Genomic DNA, 21,070 nt, shown 5'->3' on the forward strand with positions numbered 1-21,070 from the left:
CAAACAGATCAGACTACGGGCCATGGGCCAATTTGGTCCAAATAGATGCAAATGCAACCCTTGCCTGCATGGATAGTTCAAATCAAATCTGGTCTGTTAAGATCATTTGAGCCAATGCAAAGACCATTCGTGTTTTCTAGTCCTTTATTATAGTTCAATCCTCAAATCGTCTTCACCTCCTTAAATTTAGCCTGAAAAGGTAATAATTAATGGATCGAATTTTCCTTCACCAACAGTGAAGGATGAATCCCTTCACCATTGCCATTGGTCCCATCTAATTGGAATAGAGAGGGGTGTTATCTTATATAATAAGGGGTGAGAAATTATGATAACACAAGATTCCAATCATGATGTTACATCACCAATGGACAAGAAAGAATCTCTTCTCTCTTCTCCATGGGTGAAGAAAAATTTTGTCCATAATTAATCGCTCTTAAGATTTTGTTCAACTTTGTCCCTTCCACCCAATTCTATTGTTAAACTTGTCAAGTCAAAGATCTAAACAAATAAAATAATCTTTCACACTTTTTAGGCGAGAGTAGTTAGTTATGGTAACTTTAGTATTTAAGTACTTATTATTCACTATTGGTGCAAGTTTTCCTTCACCCAAGGTAAAGAGAAATTCTATTCATTTACGTTACGGTGATTTTACGTTTTGATTGGATTCCTAAAATAATAAATATCATTATTAAATCCCTATTGATGAGGTCAATACATTTTCTCAATCCAATCATTGAGACAGATCATGAGGATTAATTAAAAAATTCTCTCTTCACCATGGGTGAAGGAAAATTCGGTCCTTTGGTATTTTGTACATCCATTACAATTTAGATATACTATATATACTCGCTGAATGAACCTTTCACCCAACTTTTTTTGTATCCACAATACAGCTATACCGATCATCCATGAATCTGTCTCAGTATGGGTCAAAACTAGCATCATTAACATAATAAGACCCAATTCAAGATAAATTCATGCAACCCACAATCTCAGCTTTGACAGGTGCTCCATCAAAACTAAAGGTAGATCTTCCTTTGAAGCTCTACACATAAATATTTGGAATAGGGGAAAGAAGAGAAGAACGAGAAAGATTTGAACTTGAGGACGGGCCACATGTTTAATATGAATAGGTTGGATAGATTTCGTTTGGGCTTGATTTAATTTTGATTCAAATCTAATTTCTTGGACCTAACTTAAGATGCAATCGTTTAGCTTTCATCTTTTGTGGGGACCCCGGGGTTGTACCTAATGAGCCATGAAAGCAACCACCAGTCGACAAACAACACGTGGCTGGTCCAAAAGCAAGGGGAAGAACCCGGTCCATGGGAGAACCAAATGCCGATCCATCTGAGTCAGAGGATCTATTAGAAGGAGTTCGAAACTGAGACACGCTCGATAGGCAGGCTGAGCGTTCCACAGTCAGCAGCTAGGCCAAGCCCTCCAAGGTCGGCCGACGTGCCAAGTCCGTCACGGTCAACAGGTAGGGCAAGTCCTTCACAGTCGGGCACCGGGCCGAGCCACCTTCACTCCAAGATCCGGCTGAGTCGCACATGCTTGAACATCTAGCCGAGCCCAATATGCTCGTGGCATCCCGGAGCTGAAGGGTTAGATATTCTCCCCCAAAGCTTGAGAGTCAGCTCCAACGAGCCATAAACCCCAGGCTATAATCGTGTCCCGCATAAATCACACAGCCACGTAAGCACACCCCGATGTTCTCGGAATTAGCTGAGTCAACCGTTATCCACCGGTGAGATCGTGTTACGGCTAAATAAGGTCTCTCGCCAAAGGAAGAGCCCTCTCTCAACTATAACTCTACCAAAAGATCTCTTACCTAAAATGGATTCCTTTCCATACAAGGACTCTCCCCATAACCACCCAAAATAACTGTATAAATACCCAAGTATGACACTTAAGTCTCATCTCACTTTTTCCTAAGTAAAACTGCTGCTAAAACGGAGACCTAACTTAGGCATCGAAGAGTCCTTGGTTGGAGCCACACCGACTCTCCTTTGCTCACTCAGTTTTTTGCAGGTTCATTCTTAGGTGGACTAAACCGGAGGTTTCTTGATGCAACAGTACCATTCGGATTCATTTAGACTTGTTTGGGGACATAGAGTGTCAAATGATTTCAATGGATTTTGATTAGTACATAGGATTCCATGTGATTTGAATACCAATTCTTAAAAAATCCAATAAGGTTCTGGATTGTTTCGGAATTACTAATTTGTAATCTTGATGATTAGGCTCTCATGATGGACCCCTCGTCCTACTTGAATCACTTGGAATCCTGTTTAAGAAGTGGATTTTAGTCGATTAAGGATTTTAAGCTAGGCCGAGCCCTCCACAGTAGCCTGAGTTGAAATGTGCAATACATTGGGACCCCATTGAGTCGTAGATGACATGATCTTTAGGACCCCATTGTCCACCATAGCCCGTGAATGTTTAGAATGATCTCTTTGATATTTGTTTGGATAATTAGATTTGAATGTTTAAATGATGTAGATTCCATGTATGTCATGTTTAGTCAATTTGTAATAATTTAGTCTATACGTTGCATGTGTTGATTTAATGTAATTAGATTTCATTTCATTTGTTCACCATGCTTAGTGTAATTTCTCACATGCTTAATGTAGTTTAATTAATTTCCATGATGTTTCTAGCATAATCATTTGTCTCTATTTCCCATGTAGTTTTTTTTTTTAATTTTTAATTTTTATGAAATTAAAAACAAATATTATATATAAATATTATTTCCCATGTAGTTAATCGTTACACCCTAGGTTAACACAACTTAGATATTTGGCATATGACATACATTTTGATACTTAATTACCTATTCTAAGATTCCTTTGACTTAGATTTAGGAGACTTGGATTTAGAGTTTTGCAAGCAAGCTACAAGCTTCAGCACTGGTTAATAATCAGGAGACCAGCTTCATGGCTGGCGGGTGTCTCATGCCTTCTCAGTTTGTAACTCGATACGTACCATTGTGTCTTTGGTTATAATTCATTTGCTTTATCCTTAGCAAATCATAGTTTATTCCCCCAAGAGAGACATTTGTGGGTCCTAGACCCTTTCTAGATGGCGATTTCCTTTTTGACATAGTTACATGTAGTGCATGCTCTCTCTTGATTTGAGAGATTGAGCCTTGTCATTCACCATTTGCATTACATATATATCAGGATTGGAGTATCATCTCGATGATTAGGTGAGGGCGATTAGAGCTTCTTTCTATTTGCCTTTGAACATCACGTGCATCCACACATCATTCTCGACACCCGTTATGGTGCATACATATCGGATTACGATTTTCATCGGAGATGCTTTGTACCTACACATGATACCCTATTAGGTTCCATCTAATTCATCATAAAACAATTCCTAGAAATCAATTTATTTTGAATTTCTTTGTTATTCGTCCTTTTATGATTTTGGATGAGAATGGAGAATTTTGAAGTATTGTTCAACAAGTAAAAATATAGAAGAACCATATCTTATGATGGGTCAAACAGGGTTTGCCAAAGGTGAATTCCAATAAAGCCACATTTGATGAGCCAGGGAAATAGCGTGATTGCTTAAGACGTCTAGTACAAGCTCTGGAACTTAAAATCAACCAAGGCGTTCGTCTTTGAAGAGTACATAGCAAGCATATATCATTTTGTCTTAGAAAGTATGAAACAAGAAGCAAGTAACTTGTGGGACATTAAGGCTGTTTCTGGTAAGCATTCTCGGAATTGATTCTGGGTCTAGAAATCTAGTAACACATTCTGAATTGAAAAAATAGTGAAGAATAAGGATTATTGGGTTTCAGAATATGCATTATAGACCCATCATAATCTATACAGATAATGCATACCAAACACAGCTTAAAATTGGTCTTGCCATTCAAAGATGTGGAGGATGGAAGTACCCAGAACTGCAATGTTCATACATCTATATTTTGAGTAATTGTATGATTTAAACTAGTCTTCCAAGATGGTGCTAACCAAGACAATCAGAAGCAAAATTTTATTTGTACAAAGATTTTAGTACTTAATGTGATTTTACCATAGTAACAATAACGCATCTCGGGCAAAACAGAAAATATATATTGAACATATACGACTGATACTACACCCTGAATAGTTTCTCCTGTTGTCTATATCTTATCTTCTCTTTTACTTGACATACTTGGCAAACCAGTCCAACATGTCCTGGTGTGCTTCCTCAGCAGGTTCCACAGCTTTTTTGTCAGCAACATCATATCTTACTGTCCATCCATGTGCCACCCCAGGGAATATCTTCACATACCCATCAACCTGTGGAAAACCAATTTAATCACTAATCAGGATAGGAATCGTAAGCCTCACCTTATTTAGTGCAGCAGTCATACAAGAGGGGAATCTAATAATAGGATAGCAGCCGGCATGGACGGAAGTTGGTCACATAAAATTGACCCTGACTTGTACAGAAAAGAAACATCGACAACGAGAATCCAATGGGTGATGCTAAAGAATAGTCTATACTCTATCCAGACATGGCTTCTACTACCCATAGATGAAATATTATTGTCCTCTTTGTGGCTAAGCTCTGGAAAGTATCAATGCAGGGCATAATCTAATTCTATGATACATCAAAGCAAAGTTGATCCGATGAAATAGAAATATGTCTTTATGTATCTAAACTCTTCATAACACAATCATCTGTGTTCACCAATGACATCTCCTGGTCTACACAAAATTAATGCGGATAACAATTCTGTTAGTTTAACCTGCTTGTTACTTGGATGAGTTGGATCTAAGGACGCAAAATAGGAAAAATTAGACTTTGGATGTGATGGACTTCATTTTCAAATCTGCTGTTTGGACTGTTTGGGAAAATCAGCATGCATTAAAGGATCCAAGTGGGTTTTTACACCGGATTTACAATATCTTGTCTCAAGATCATGCGTACAAGTACAATAGAAACTACCCCCCAAATGCTACAGGAGAATGAACAGATCAGCTAATATGCTTAGAAGACATTACTATGAAGCCTGTCCTCTAAGAGTATGAAAAAGAAATAGAACTAATGGTTAACATTACTAAACTGTAGCAACTTGTCCCAAATAAAATTAAAACCCAAGTTAATATCAGGGCACAAAGCTCAACACAAAGAAGAAATAAATACACACAACATCAAAAACTATAAATTTTTTGTGCTCATTACCGATAAAACCCCCTCAAATTGTTTCAAAAGTTCAGGGGGAGAATGCTCGTCAATTTCAGCTCCAAGTACAGCAATGGGAGCCTTAACCTCTAAAAAAAAACCAATCACTGTTCAGTACCTCTAAGCCACAAGCCAATAAATGATTAGAAACTATAAGAGCTAGAAGAATATCATCTCTCCCACCAACCACAGGAACCATGTATAAATTTGATGAAATAACAATACAATCAGGAAGATTTAATTGTCAAAGTTCACACCCTTGATGTCATCGACAGTGACAAGTGGAGGATGGCAAATCACTGCAGCTTGGATGTAACCGGCCTTTGCTAGTTCCACAACCACCTTGCCTGACAAGAATTTCAAGAAGTGTCTAAGATAACTGTGCTAGTAGATAGATAAGTACAATAATAATTCCATATTCACGCAGTGAAGATAATATTTATGAAATGCTTGAGAGCATGAATTATTTGAAATCAAGAAAAGATGATGAGGTCTCACCGCCTCAGCAAAACCCAGCAGCCCCAATAGTGGAAAAGCCTTTACTTTTTATAGCTGAAACAATTGGTTTAGCCTCCTCAAATCCTTTATCCTACAGGAAGAATAATATGCCATTGAGTCTTAAAACTTTTAGCATGATAGTATGGTTAATGATCTTGATAAAAATGATCCAACATGCATAATGACATCCACATCTCCAGTTCAAAATGAAACGGGGAGAGAAATTACAGAGCTTCCAAGTAAATTATTGATGTACATAACCTAAATGTGCCAATAACCTATTGAAGGCTCAAATTATGCCCCCTAGGTATTCTCTACCTACCCACTTATGTCGGTTTCGGGTACAGGTACCCTTTTGTTGAAGGTCGTTCGAGCTTTTCCTGGGAGTATGGCATGGCCAGCTGAAACTTGACCAAAAAACAGAGTATCCTCTCAAACTTAGAAAGAAGGAGGGGAGAAGAGAGACCGAAAAAGAAGAGATGGAATAGTCACACCTGAGATTAGAAACTAAGAACTGAACGAAGCAAGAGTGAGGAGAGATCAATCGAACCAACCAAGTAGTCTCCAGCGAGAGCAACAAGCAATCATGAAAAATCTCTTTTCAGCTCTTTGAGAATTATCCAACTTGAGGTATGAGTACGAATGATTTTTCTAATTTTTTTTTTTTTTTTCTTTTTCGGGAAGGAAGAATAAAAAAACGACTCAAATCATATTAACACTAAAATACATAAATTGAATCATTCTTTCTCGAGCCGTACGAGGAGAAAACCTCCTATACGGTTCTAGGCGGGGCATTGTTCTCACGGTACTACTTCGTTGTCGGTCACCCAGGAGTATTTAGCCTTGCAAGGTAGTCCTTGCTGATTCACACTGAATTCCACGTGCCCCATGCTACTCGGGTCAGAGCGTAAGCTAGTGATGCTTTCGGCTACTGGACTCTCGCCATCTAGGGTGCAATACTGACTAATGAATCAAAAACTTTCAATTGGAACTTCTTTTGTCAATTGGTGTCAATTGGTATTTTTTCTTATCCCTTGTCCTCGGGTCTTGAAAAAATTGAATTTTAGGTAAGTGTTTTATAAACAAACATATGTAGAAAAAAACGTATCTCATGTAGCTCTTTCATGCCTACTATAACTAGTTATTTCGGTTCACATCTTATTCCTATTTTACCCTACCCAAATTAGTTTTTAGAAACCTTAATCCCAGTGATGGAATTCAATTAGGACCAAGAACTCCTCTTGTTTAGCATTCTAGATCTTTAGAGAATTAGTAATTAGGCTACATTCCAATTACTTTAGGAATAGGGAATGTAGAGGCTTTTCTTTCGTTTCTACTTTAATGATATTACAATCCGATTGGGTACGAGAACATAAAATGGATTTGGGATTGGATCTGTTTTCTATGAATGAAATAAAGATAGAATAATCAGGAAGAGTATAGAGTTTACTTTTTTTTAGCACTTCACTTTTTCGTCAATTCAATAAATAAAAAAAAGATTCACTAGACAGAGAAGAGAAATATTTTTACCCATTTGTTAATAGATTTCATGGAATACAATTGAAGTGTGTACGAGGGGTTGTATTTATTAAGCATATGTAGATAAAAGCTATCTAGTTTGGTTCGATCAAGCTGCTCAGTATTGGAAACAAGCTATAGCGCTTACTCCAGGTAATTATATTGAAGCACATAATTGGTTAAAGATCACAAGGCGGTTCGAATAAGAACACTCTTTTTTAGAATTTAGAATTTTTTCTAATTGTTTGTTGGCTCCCTCAGTAAAATAAAAAAGATCGTTCCTTTGGAAAGAACAAGAGCCAATCAAGGAATTTCATTATATCATTTCTAAGATCCCATCTGATTGGAATAGGGAGGGGTGTTTTTAATCTTATATAATAAGGGGGTGGGAAATTATGATAATACAAGACTCCAATCATGATGTTACATCACCAATGGACAAGGAAGTATCTCTTCTCTCTTCTCCATGGGTGAAGGAAAACTTTGTCCATAATTAATCGCTCTTAAGGTTTCGTTCAACTTTGTCCCACCCACCCAATTATATTGTTAAACTTGTAAAGTCAAAGACCTAAATAAATAAGATAATCTTTCACACTTTTTAAGACAAGAGTAGTTAGCTATGGTAACTTTTGCATTTGAGTGCTTACTATTCAGTATTGGCCCAAGTTTTCGTTCTCCTAAGGTAAAGAGAAAATCTATTCATTCACGGTGATTTTACCTTTGATTGGACTCCTAAAATAATAAATACCATTATTAAATCCCACCCCTATTGATGAAGGTCTAAAATACCTTTTTCTCAATCCAATCAGAGAGTCAGATCATGAGGATTAAGAAATTCTTTCTTCATCATGGGTGAAGGAGAACTCGGCCCTTTGGTATTTTGTACATCCATTGCAATTTAGATACACAATACTCATTGAGTGAGCCTTTCACCTAATTTTTTTTTTTTTTTTTTTTTGCATCCACGATACTGCTACACCGACCATCTATGCATTTGTCTCAATATGGTTCAAGACTAGCTTCATTGACATAATAAGACCCAATTCAAGATAAATTCATGCAGCCCATAATCTCAGCTTTGGCAGGTCCTCCATCAAAACCAACGATAGATCTTCCTTTGAAGCTTTAACAAAAAATATTTGAAAGAGGGGAAAGAAGAGAAGAACGAGAAAGAAATGAACTTAGATATTCCACATTTTAGATATTTCAAAGCGATTAATGGATTTTATCAAGCATCTTCTACTAGAGTTGTTCAACTCAAAAAACATTAATTTAGATTGTAATTTGATCTCCATGGACCCCTAGATAAATGTTGATAGATTAAGACAATTTATGTGGGAGAAAATTTTCCTTCATGCCAGGTGAAGGAAAAGGAAAGTCATCAATAGTTGTCAATGTCTACCCCCTATTTATGAATGGCCGAAAATACCCCCTCCATTGTGCGCATACCATATGAACATCATACGAAACTCTCAATCAAGGGATTCTCCCTTGGTCGTAGCTGAAGGAAAACTCGGTCCATTTATGTATGCGCACAACCTTTGTTTTGTTGTTTTTTTTTTTTTTTTTTGCTCTATTTCCTTAAATCAATTTACATAAGATGTATTTTCTTGTATTTCACTTTATTAGTAGAGATATTGCACAGTGGCTATGATGAAATACTTATTCTTCAACATAATAGAGTCCATTTTATTTACCTCTTCCCTGAAATACTGATAACAGAAAACAACTACTGTTTAAAATTGAGGCAGGAATCCTTGGAGGATAAATGAAACTATGTCATAACCAAAGGGCTACCTCAAATACACGAAACTCATTTAGCAAGGAAGATAATAATGAAAGAATTGAAAGAGAATTTTTTTTTATTACTATTAAAATCAAGTTGAGCATCTATTTTTGTTCTTAATATATAAATAGGAGAGAGTTCCCCACATTCTAGCATGGGAAAGAATATGCATGCCACCACCACTTAGTGGTCCGAAAAAAGTATCAATCCATATGGAGCCTATATATTTTTTTAAAATACATAAAATAAAAATAAAACAAAAACATGTGTGGGACCCTCACCTTTTGTGATAAAGCATGGGAAAGAATCCACACATGGACAATGTGAGGTTCTTTCCCCTATAAATAATTCATCTTTCCATACTTCTTAGGATTTGAACTTACAAAGTTAGGTTTTAAATATCCATGTTCTACCAAGAAAACTAAAAGTAAAGCTATGAACATAATATGTACACATGTATCGATGAACAAAGGTAGATTTGAAGACACATGCTACTGAACTGGAGAAAACCTGCTCTAATACCATATAAATATTATAAATATGCATCCCAAAAGCTCAAACTATTAGGTGGAGGGATTCACAAGGAAAGAGGGAATGGTAGATGTCAAGGATAACTTTTCAAACACATGCACGGATGAAGGGAGGAACATCTGGAGATACTTGCAATAAGACTGGAGAAAACTTGTTCTAATATCATATCAGATTCCAATCCAAAAGACTAGTTTATTCTGCAGAGAAACTCACATTATATAAAGACAGAGAAATCCCACCCCTAAGTAGTGTGGGATTCTAACAAGGAGAACGATCAAAGTGCTAATGTTGGTCTTTCATATATGAAAAAAAAAAAAAAAAAAAAAGTGTTGATGTTGGTCTCTCCACCAAAATGTTATGACTCATCATACCCCATTAGGTGCCATCTATTTAATCAGAAAACAATTCCTAAAAAATCAATTTATTTTGAATTTCTTTGTTATTTGTCCTATTTATGATTTTAGATGAGAATGGAGAATTTTGAAGTATTGTTTAGTAAGGCTCTATTTGTTTCGACGTAAAATTTTACATGTGAAAAATTTTTATATAAAATTATTTAGTGTTTGTTTAATACCATACGTAATTAAGTAAAATGTTTTACGTCCTTCTACCCATCCGAGGTTTCCTATCACCTAGATCCCAAGTTATGGTAGTATGTGACGTATGCCACTCACCTCACTCACTGTATGGCCAGTCACGCCCATCTGGCATGAGGAGAAATAATGTATGCTCACAAACCAATGCCCACCAACTGTTTGTGAAAAATGCCCAAATAATTTTCAGTTGTCTCAAGAAAATAGATTACCAATCTTTTTAAAGAAAACAAGAGAAGGGAGCTTTCTCTGTTATTGGTGGAATTGGTGGAATTGGCGAAGTAGAGACAAACTTGAACTTCAAGGTAGGTCGCTAAGCTGATGAAGCAAACTGGGTTGATTTTGCTTCACTATTCCTGAATAGGATACCTATTGCCCCCCTCCCCAATTATATCACAACTTGGATTAGATGCTTCTCACTCTCCATAGTAGCATGCAAGCGTACCACACAAGACTGCTGTAGTGTCAAGTCACGCAATATGGTCGAGCTCCCTCTCGATGAAGTTAACGTGGAGAGCGGTAAAAATGGACCAGCCACAAGCGCTACCACACACAGAGAGAGAGAGAGAATGATAGAACAATGGATACCCTGAGTCCAACCTGTTTGGGGTGAGGGCCATCAGAATTTATCTGAGGGAGGTAAGAGAGGCGTAGACCAAGGCTAGAAGGATTCCATGTGAGAAGAAGAAACGGAAGCAATCCTCTTTGGGGTGGCACAAACAACGATGGCTAATGCATCAACAACAGCAGAGGTCGTGATTCACTTACAGAGGGTCTTCGAGACAGAGCAAGACATCAATATTGAAGGGTTTCCCGATGTTGCAGGCAAGAATCCGATCCCAAATGAACCGAAAAAACCCACCGGAAAAAGGTGATTGGATGGAAGATGTTCTATTGTAGGTCCATGTAACGGATCTTGCTCCAGATTAATTTATTTCTGATGGCCTCGATTCCTTTTAGCCATGGAAGCTCAAGCTTGCTCCTTCGTCTCCTGCCTTTTTTTCTCACTTCTCGTAAAAATAAACGAAAATTGAAAGGTCACAATTCATGAGTCAGTCGCGTAAAATTTTCCCGATAATTTTGGGGTAAAGTTTTCCAAAACTTTTTCCGGTAAAGTGGAGTCTCCTTTCCACATGACAAAACAAACAGCAAAATCTAATTTTATAGTAAAATTTGTTTTATCGAAGATTTTACGGCAAAACAAACAGAGCCTTTAAGTAAAAATATAGAAGAACCATATCTTATGATGGTTCAAACAGGATTTGCCAAAGCTGAATTCCAACAAGCAGATTAGCATATCAAGAACTGCCAATCCTACTCTTCATGCTTAAATAAAGCCACATTTGAAGAGCAAGGGAAATAACACGATTGTTTAAGATGTCTAGTACGAGCTCTGGAACTTAAAATCAACCAAGGCGCTCGTCTTTGACGAGTACACAACAAGCATATACCATTTTGTCTTAGAAAGTATGAAACAAGAAGAAAGTCACTTGTGGGACATTAAGGCTGTTTTTGGTAAGCATTCTCAGAATTGATTCGGGGTCTAGAAATCTAGAACACATTCTGAAGCAAAAAAAATAAGGTTTATCCGGTTTCAGAAAGCATTATAGACCCATAACCTATTCAGAATTAATGCATACCATACATAGTTTAAAATTGGTCTAGCCATTCAAAGATGAGGAGGATAGAAGTACCCAGAACTGCAATGTTCATACATCTAGACTTTGCGTAATTGTATGATTCTTAAACCAAGCCAATCAAGACAATCAAAAGCAAAATTTTACTTGTACCAAGATTAGTACTAATGTGATTATACAATAGTAACAAATAGTAACACTAACGTTCTCGGGCAAAACAGATAATATATATTGAACAAAAGACAGATACTAGACCCTGAATAGTTTCTCCTATTGTCTATATCTTATCTTCTCTTTTACTTGACATACTTGGCAAACCAGCCCAACATGTCCTGGTGTGCTTCCTCAGCAGGTTCCACAGCTTTTTTGTCTGCAACATCGTATCTCACTGTCCATCCATGTGCCACCCCAGGGAATATCTTCACAAACCCTTCAACCTGTGGAAAACCAATTTAATCACTAATCAGGATAGGAATCGTAAGCCTCACCCAATTTAGTGCAGCAGTCAAACAAGAGGAATCTAATAATAGGATAGCAGCTGGCATGAACGGAAGTTGGATCACATAAAATTGACACTGACTTGTACAGAAAAGAAACATCGACAACAAGAATCCAATGGGTGATGCTAAAGAATAACCTATACTCTGTCCTGACATGGCTTTTACTACCCATACATGAAATATTATTGTCCTCTTTGTGGCTAAGCTCTGGAAAGTATCAAATGCAGGGCATAACTAATTCTATGATAGTTCAAAGCAAAGTTGATCCAATAAAATAGAAAAATGTCTTTATGTATCTAAGCTCTTCATAACACAATCATCTGTGTTCACCGATGATATCTCCTGGTCTACACAAAAATAATGCAGACAACAACAATTCAGTTAGTTTAACCTGCTTGTTAATTGGATCTGAGGATGCAAAATGGGAAAAGTTAAGACTTTGGATGTGATGGATTTCATTTTTGAAAATGTTTGGAACATTTGGGAAAATCAGCATGCATTAAAGGATCCCAATTCCCAAGTGGATTTTTCCACTGGAATTACAATATCTTGTCTCAAGTTCTTGTGTAGGAGTACAATAGAAACTACCCCAAATGCTACAGCAGAAGAGAATCGGAGATCACCCCACCCGGGCAATCTCTGAGAGGGAACAGCACAATGAACAGATCAGCTAATATGCTTAGAAGATATTACTATGAAGCCTGCCCTCTTAAGAGTACGAAAAAGAAATACAACTAATGGAAAACATTACTAAACTGTAGCAACTTATCACAAACATAATGAAAACCCAAGTCAATATCAGGCCACAAAGCTCAACACAAAGAAGAAATAAACACCCACAACATAAAAAACAGTAAATTTTTTGTGCTCATTACCGATAAAACCCCCTCAAATTGTTTCAAAAGTTCTGGGGGAGAAATCTGGTCAATTTCAGCTCCAAGTACAGCAATGGGAGCCTTAACCTCTGAAAAAAACACCCAACCACTGTTCAGTACCTCTAAGCCAAAAGCCAATAAACGATTAGAAACTATAAGAGCTAAAAGAATATCATCTCTCCCACAAACCACTGGAACCATGTATAAATTTGATGAAATAACAATACAATCTGGATGATTTAATTGTCAAAGTTCACACCCTTGATGTCATCGATAGTGACAAGTGAAGGATGGCAAAGCACTGCAGCTTGGATGTAACCGGCCTTTGCTAGTTCCACAACCACCTTGGCAGACAAGAAATTCAAAAAGTGTCTTAGATAGCTGTGCTACTAGATAGATAAGTATAATAATAACTCTATATCCATGCTGTGAAGATAATATTTAGGAAATTCTTGAGAGCATGAATTATTTGAAATGCCAAGAAAAGAAGAAGAGGTCTCACCGCCCCAGCAAAACCCAGCAGCCCCAATAGTGGAAAAGCATCTACTTTTTATAGCTGAAACAATTGGTTTAGCCTCCTCAAATCCTTTATCCTACAGGAAGAATAATATGCCATTGCGTCTTAAAACTATTAGCATGATAGTATGGTTAATGATCTTGATAAATATGATCCAACATGCAAAATGACATCCACATTTTCCAGTTCAAAATGAAACGGGGAGAGAAATTACAGAGCTTCTAAGTAAATTATTGATGTACATAACCTAAATGTGCCAACAACCTATTGAAGGCTCAAACTGGAGCTCAAACAAATGAAAATAATTGAACTTAACTAATTATATCAGATATCTAGCAGCTTACTCTATGTAGCTGACAAACTCATTGAACCTCATATTTCAATAAGTTCAGACTCTTTAAAACTACCCGTGGTGAAAAATCCACGGCACTAAGCCCAGGTTATAAACAGTATCCAGAATGGAAACATACTATGTTTGGTGTTCAACACAGATAAAAAGTGCTATTGTTGGTATTCAGCACAGATGGAAAGTAAGCAGATTGTTGGGAAAAGAATGAAATGGAAATGTTTTGCAGCATTATATAGGTCTTAACAGTCAAATCTATATTAGTGATTCAGCAAAACCAAGATTCATGATCAGGAAAAAATTAATAATAATGGTGATTCAGTATCTAGACTAGAAAGTTTTGACTATTCTAAAAATGTGGATTAAGCAGTGGCAAGTCCATGCAGCAGGTGATCATGATATCTGACTGGTTGTCAAGGTATGATTTTTATAGGTGGGTACTAACTGAACAATCTGGATTGTTAAATTGGTAAAGCAAGTGGTCATCATAGTATTTTCCTGCCAAGTATCTCGTTACTTTTTTTTGTCTTAAAGCAACTCGCAAGGAATATAACTGAGAAAGACATAAAGTCCACAATGAATTCCAAATGTTATCAATAAGATGAAGAAACTAACCACTCCATGATCTTTTATCCAGTCCATTATAGGCCTCTCCTTATTATTAGGGTCATAGGGATCCCCATGCATGAACTCAGGAACCACCACATAGTATCCTACAGCTGCAATTTTGTCTGCTAGCTTCCTTTACAATATAATTCCACCGGGTATTAGTTTCCAAGTATAGATGATACTTTATGGAGATAAATCAACCAAAATGTTCAATATTGTGCATGCTTTCAAAAAGAAGATTTATCAACAGAAATAAATCAATAAACTGTGAAGGCAAAAGTTTTCATGCACGACCGGCATTAAATGCAATCAGATTGGCATAAATGCCCATCCAAAATTACATAAACACCCCTGCCCCCTCTATTTGATGGAGTCAATGGGAGAATCTCCCCTGTACAAATGTTAACTTTTGGATTCAGAAAGGGGCCTGTCCAACATTTTCCATGGTGAAATGGTAAAGCAAACAAAACATCAACCGAGTAACACTGTCTACCAAAACGAAGGTCTTTAAATTAGACCCGCATCTTAACCCCATTGTTGGTATTTCTATTTAGCAGCAAAGTTAAGTAGAGGAAGAAAATATAAAAAGGAGTTCACAACACAAAAACATCCAGATCAGATTAATGGACTTCTGATGACCGCAGAAGCGACAAAGAGGGATGAAGTGGCTGAGATTAATTCTCCTGTACGCAGAAGTCATAGGCAAAGGAATAGGCCAAGAAATTTAGAGGATTACGTGTAACAGAGAATGTAGTTGTAAAGAGTTAGTTGGGATTGGGTGATGCTAAGTAAGGTTAGTTAGGAGACAAGTGGGAGAATCTTTTAGTTTGTTGATGAAGTTTGGTAGTTTGAGAGTGATTGTTAAATAGAGAAGAGGGAATGTAACAAAAACAGAGAAATAAAGTCATCTTTCACCTTCTCCTCTGTTTTCAAGAGGTCGCTACCCTTGAAAGTAGCTGTTCTTGTTCTGAAATTCCTGCAACCTTCTTTCTTTGGGAAATTTTTTTTTTCATTCAATAATACCTAACAACTTCATTCTTCCTGTTTAGCTATTTTGATATCATTACATATTTGGAGTTTGTACTGCTCCTAGTTTTGAAAGATAATAGCAGATACAAAATGAACAATAAACCAGAAAAATTCAAACATACACTCCAGTAACATATCTTGAAAAAATCACTACACTTCTACTTGACCTTCCCTACTAACTACAAATATACATGGAAATAGAAAGAGAAGTAAATGAAAAAGATATTATGGTCGTTACAAAAGTTCTTATCAAAATTAGTGGTAAAAGTAGTGTCAAGAAACTGTCATACCTTAAGTTTGGTGCTTCAAAACCTGCAAAAACCATGCATGCAGAATTCAGAAAATGACAAAGAGAAAGATAAAAATTCATCAAAGCTATATATAAACCCTGTTTATGTAAATATGTACTAGTCTTTTCCTTGGCTGAATCCCAGTTAAGTTCCATTGATATTGTTCTAGCAAATGCCCATCTCGAAAAGGAATTAGAACTCACAGCAACCAATCACTATACCAATTTGGCTCTCAGGACTGTTCATAAGTCAGCCCATGAATGGCCCTAGGCCTGATTCGGATAACCCCAGATCAGGCCTTGAACTGGGTTCCAGAAAAGAACAATATGAACATTTAGAAGGAAGTGTTGAAGTTGGGTGGTAGTTACCAAATACATCAGAGACAAGAAGGATTGCAGCTTTGGAACCCGAAGAACCAGTGATGTAGCTCAAGAGTCCTCCAAATTCTTCAACAATTCCTTCCCCAGAGTTTGGGTTTAGGGCAGGTGGGTTGTCGCAGCATTGAGGTCCTGCCATCTCTACTTCGCCTTGTGGCTTGCGACGCAGAGGAATGTCAGCTCATTATATAGCGGAGAGAGATGCCGAGTTGATTCCTAACCATTTGACATCTCCCGTGGCATCAGCTCAAGTTATATTAGGCAATGGTTATCACAAGAAGGCTGCGTGGCCCCTGCACCACTGCCACTCCAATAACCAAACACTAGGGATGTAAACGGATCGAATTCGGTCGGATAGTGGCATTATCATATTCGTATTCGATTATAATCGAACGGATTCGGATAATATCCTATCGATTTTCAGACGGATTCGGATAATTTCCGGATAGTGATTTTTTGAATATAGGTTCTCCTTAATGGATATGAATACGGATCGAATACGATTTTTCGACTATCCGTTGACATATTTACCGTTTTTATGATGAGGGTTAGGGTTGAGACTTGAGAGTTCAATAATTATCATTTCTTCTACTCTTCTTAGTCTTTATTCTCTTACGTTTTTTACTTTTGATTTTTTAATAGATATGTAATTCCATGTATCACATTGCATAAAACAATATATATAAACCAATATCAAATCTAGAAAAAGAATCACATTATCTTAACTTATAAATTTATAAAAATAAGATAACAAAATCCAATAAGGTAACTTAAAAGGATAGATACACACAGAGTTATATTTCAGATATTTTATTACCGTCGGACTGCTAAACGAATCGGATAATAATCGATCGAATAGGGGGATTATCATATTCGTATCCGATTAGTTTCGGACGGATTCGAATTCTCCTAAACGGATACGAACGCGGATCGAATACGGATTTACGAATATCCATTTACATCCCTACCAAGCACCATCCAACATGGATGAGATTTTTCATTTCATGGGGGTAGGATAGTCATTTTGTCCTTCTTGTGTGATACAAGCGACGCACAACCTTCTTTCTTCCTTTATCTTAATTAATAGAAAAGATGACAAGAAAAATATTGAATGACGTTTTGAAAGGGGTGTCAACTAGCCGGCCAATTGGTTTCGATCAGGTCTAATCGGTCTCCATCAATTTAATGCATGCACTTAGATTTTGGTATCAAATCGGTACATACTATTGGTCGGTATGATCAAAAAGTGGTTTTTATTAGGATACCCTGAACTAAAACCTATGGGTTATTAGTCGATAATTGGGCTTATGGTAATTGGTTTAACCGGACTTTAAACGGGCTAAAACTATAAATAGGACTATGAATGGGTCTTAAATGGATCATAAACAGACTATAATCGGGCTAAATGGACTTAGATGAACCAATCAGACTAAAAAGGGTCAATTAAGGTGTTGATTGAGGAACAATGTGGCTACAACCAAACAATGTTTCCAATCCTTTCCATAATCAGGCCGGCAAGGCCTGGCACCAAACTATTTACTAACTCATTAGTTCAATGTCAACCTTTAAACCTGTCAGTGCAGGCTAACATTTGACACCTTGTGTTTTTTTCTGAGGTCTGGACCATTGGATGGATTTTGAGGTAGAAAATCTCTAACCACATCCAACGGCGCAGAAATCATGTGTATCACATGTCTTGTCTATGCTATCTAATCATAAGTGACTTACTCTTTCAACTTTTAGCATTTTTGTCCCCTAATCAATTTCATTTTCTTGTGCATTCAAATATTCTAAGTAGAATAAAACACGTATATAATAATATAATATTTAGAGAAGCCTCCCTATGCTGTCATTATGGTGAAGAATCTATACGCCACACCAATGGTCGTCTTGAAAAAGGTATCATTCACACAGGATCCATGTATTCAGACCAGATGAGAGAAAATAATAAAAAATATATATGTTAGAAAATTACACTTTGACGTTGTGGAGAAGTTGTTCTCTAATATGTCTATGAAGTTGTTCTCTGATATAATTTTAATAACATTATGGAATACTATGTGCGTGACCCGATATACCTAATCCCTTAAGAATTATTTATTAAATTGTTAGTTTTTTTAGACATTTCAAGAGTATGATTTTTATATACAAACACATGTTTTGTAGCTTTATAAATCTAAGGCCTCTTACTCACATGTCAAGTTTCATCCCATGTAGAATTTGTCAAGTAACAAAATAAAGCATTGAAAAATTAAGCACTATAAAAGGGTGCATGGATCACCAAGGGGAGGCATGGACATATATAGAGGGGGGTTTGTCATTATAAGGTAGCATAAATGATTGAATTTGGGGTCTGAAATCTAAACATGGTTAATCCAAACCATTCCCTACATATCCAATTGTTAGAATTGTCAAAATACCTTTCCATGTGCAAAAATTAGTTGTGCAGTTCGTGCCCATCTAAAAAACTGTTTAGACATGCCTGCCCTACCATACTCTTTGTCGTACATGTTATCAAATGTAACTTAAGTTTTAAACTTGGATCACCATCTAGCATCTAGGCATCTAAAAATGTAAAAAAAAAAAAAAAAGGGAGAGGGAGGGGGAGGGGGGAGGGGATCTACACGCCGCCCATGTATGGGCATCTCCCTTACCAAGCCAATGGGTGCATAGAAAGGAGTGACACACGATTCATATATAGGGGGATTCACATGGTCCAAGAGGAGAGTAAGCATGAGAGGGAATATACTAACAAAAATGTGTGCATAATATTTGCTTAGAAAAAACACTCAATGATCTTTTTTGTTTTTTGTTACCACCATGACCTTTTTTTCCCTTCCTTTTATTACAAATTTTAGAAGAGTTTCTCTTCACTATATAAATTCCCTATCAATAGATGATCATAATCTCTCCGCCCTTTTGTACAAAGTCATGGAACTGCCCTTGATCGAGTATCGAGAGAATCTCATCCAACAACAATAAAAGTGGTGGGTCTCTCTCTTCACTATCAGCGAAGAAAAACTCAATCTCAAATTTTAGGAGCGAGAAGATTAAAAGCCCAAATCATTTTCTAACTCATTAGTTCAATGCCAAGCTTAAACCGATTAGTCCCTAATCAAACTTATCAGTGCAGGCTAACATTTGACACCCTAGGTTTTTTATGAGGTCTGGACCATTGGATGGATTTTGAGGTAGAAAATCTCTAATCACATCCAACGACGCAGAAATCATGTGTATCACATGTCTTGTCTATGTTATCCAATCATAAGTGACTTACTCTTCCAACTTTTTTGGACGTCAACGTATTTGTCCTCTAATCAATTTCATTTATTTACGCATTCAAATATTCTAAGTAGAATAAGACAGCATATATAATAATATAATATTTAGAGAGGGCTCCCTACGCTACCATTATGAAGAAGAATCTACATGCCACACCAATGATCATCTTGAAAAAGCTATTATTCACATGGGATCCATATATTCAGACCATATGAGAGAAAATATATAAAAATATATGTTAAAGGGAAACTGCACTCTGACGTTGTAGGGAAATTGTTCTCTAATATGCCTATGAATTTGTTCTCTAATATGATTTTAATAGCATTACCCGATATACCTAATCCCGTAAGAATTATATATTAAATTGTTAGTTTTTTTTCACATTTTAAGAGTACGAATTTTTTAGACAAACACATGTTTCGTAGATTTATAAATCTAAGGCCTCCTACTCATATGTTAAGTTTCATCCCATATAAAATTTGTCAAGTAACAAAATAAAGCATTGAAAAATTAAGCACTACAAGAGGGTGCATGGACATACAGAAGGGGTTTTGAAATTATAAGGTAGGGTAAACAATTGAATTTGGGGTTTGAAATATAAACATGGTTAATCCAAACCATTCCCTACATATCCAATTGTTAGAATTGTCAAATAACCTTTCCACGTGACAAAATTAGTCGTGCCCATCTAAAAAACTGTCTAGACATGCTTGCCATACCATACTCTTTGTCGTACATGTTATGAAATGCAACTTAAGTTTCAAATTTGGATCACACCATCTAGCATCTAGGCATCTAAATATGTTAAAAAAAAAAAAAAAAGAAGGGAAGAAAGAAAAAGAGGGAGAGAAGGGGGATCTACACGCCGCCCGTGTATTGGCATCTCCCTTGCCAAGCCAATGGGTGTACAAGAACGAGTGACACACGATTCGTATATAGGGGGACTCACATGGTCCAAGAGGGGAGCAAGTGTGAGAGGGAATATACTAACAAGAATGTGTATATCATTTTTTCCCAGAAAAAACACTCAATGACCTTTTATTTTTTATTACCACCATGATCCTTTGTTTTTTACTTCTTTTTACTACAAATTTTAGAAGAGTTTCTCTTCACCCTATAAATTCCCTATCAATCGATGGTCATTATCTCTCCTCCCTTTTGTACAAAGTCATGAAACTGCCCTTGAGTGTCTAAAGAATCCCCCCCAACAACAATAAAAGTGGTAGGTCTCTCTTCACTATCAACAAAGAGAAACTCAGTCTTAAATTTTAAGAGCGAGAAGAGTACAAGCCCAGAATAATAATAACCCTAGATGGGTGGGAGAACCCTACTTCAATGGTGGAGGAAGACTTTCTCTAAAAAAATATACACCATACTGGAAGTTAAAAAAACCAATTAGGGATATCATCCTAACAAAAGATTAAGTGTAAAAAAGTTTGCAAACAGGATTGAGAGCCATGGGCCAATGTGGCCCAGACTGAAGCAAATGCAA

The 21,070-nt window shown here is 36.7% G+C and overlaps 1 protein-coding gene across 2 annotated transcripts; it reads right to left on the bottom strand.

Moving 5' to 3' along the window:
* Positions 1–4,158: 4,158 nt before the first annotated feature.
* On the bottom strand, positions 4,159–20,824 carry LOC122658401 (endo-1,3;1,4-beta-D-glucanase-like). Of its 2 annotated transcripts, none has more exons than XM_043853344.1 (8): positions 20,817–20,824; positions 16,288–16,446; positions 15,920–15,941; positions 14,607–14,733; positions 13,631–13,721; positions 5,448–5,537; positions 5,191–5,279; positions 4,159–4,301 (listed from the first exon to the last, which is right to left on the bottom strand). In XM_043853344.1, exons 2-8 carry the CDS (start codon positions 16,433–16,435, stop codon positions 4,161–4,163), a joined length of 708 nt encoding a protein of 235 aa, XP_043709279.1. In that variant the 5' UTR covers positions 16,436–16,446; positions 20,817–20,824; the 3' UTR covers positions 4,159–4,160. The 2 variants fall into 2 exon arrangements, with proteins under 2 accessions (XP_043709279.1, XP_043709278.1); XM_043853343.1 differs by lacking the exons at positions 4,159–4,301; positions 5,191–5,279; positions 5,448–5,537 and adding exons at positions 11,966–12,190; positions 13,129–13,217; positions 13,388–13,479 and having other exon boundaries at positions 13,633–13,721.
* Positions 20,825–21,070: the final 246 nt, after the last annotated feature.

The sequence above is a fragment of the Telopea speciosissima genome, chromosome 4 (assembly GCF_018873765.1).
Source record: "Telopea speciosissima isolate NSW1024214 ecotype Mountain lineage chromosome 4, Tspe_v1, whole genome shotgun sequence".
Lineage (NCBI taxonomy): Eukaryota > Viridiplantae > Streptophyta > Magnoliopsida > Proteales > Proteaceae > Telopea > Telopea speciosissima.

Coding starts and splice junctions, on each gene's coding strand:
- LOC122658401 (XM_043853344.1), bottom strand. CDS start 16,435: ATGGCAGGACCTCAATGCTGCGACAACCCACCTGCCCTAAACCCAAAC. Junction 14,734..15,919: donor TTTGAAGCACCAAACTTAAG/GTATGACAGTTT, acceptor TATATTGTAAAG/GAAGCTAGCAGACAAAATTG. Junction 5,280..5,447: donor CACTGTCGATGACATCAAGG/GTGTGAACTTTG, acceptor GTTTTTTTTTAG/AGGTTAAGGCTCCCATTGCT.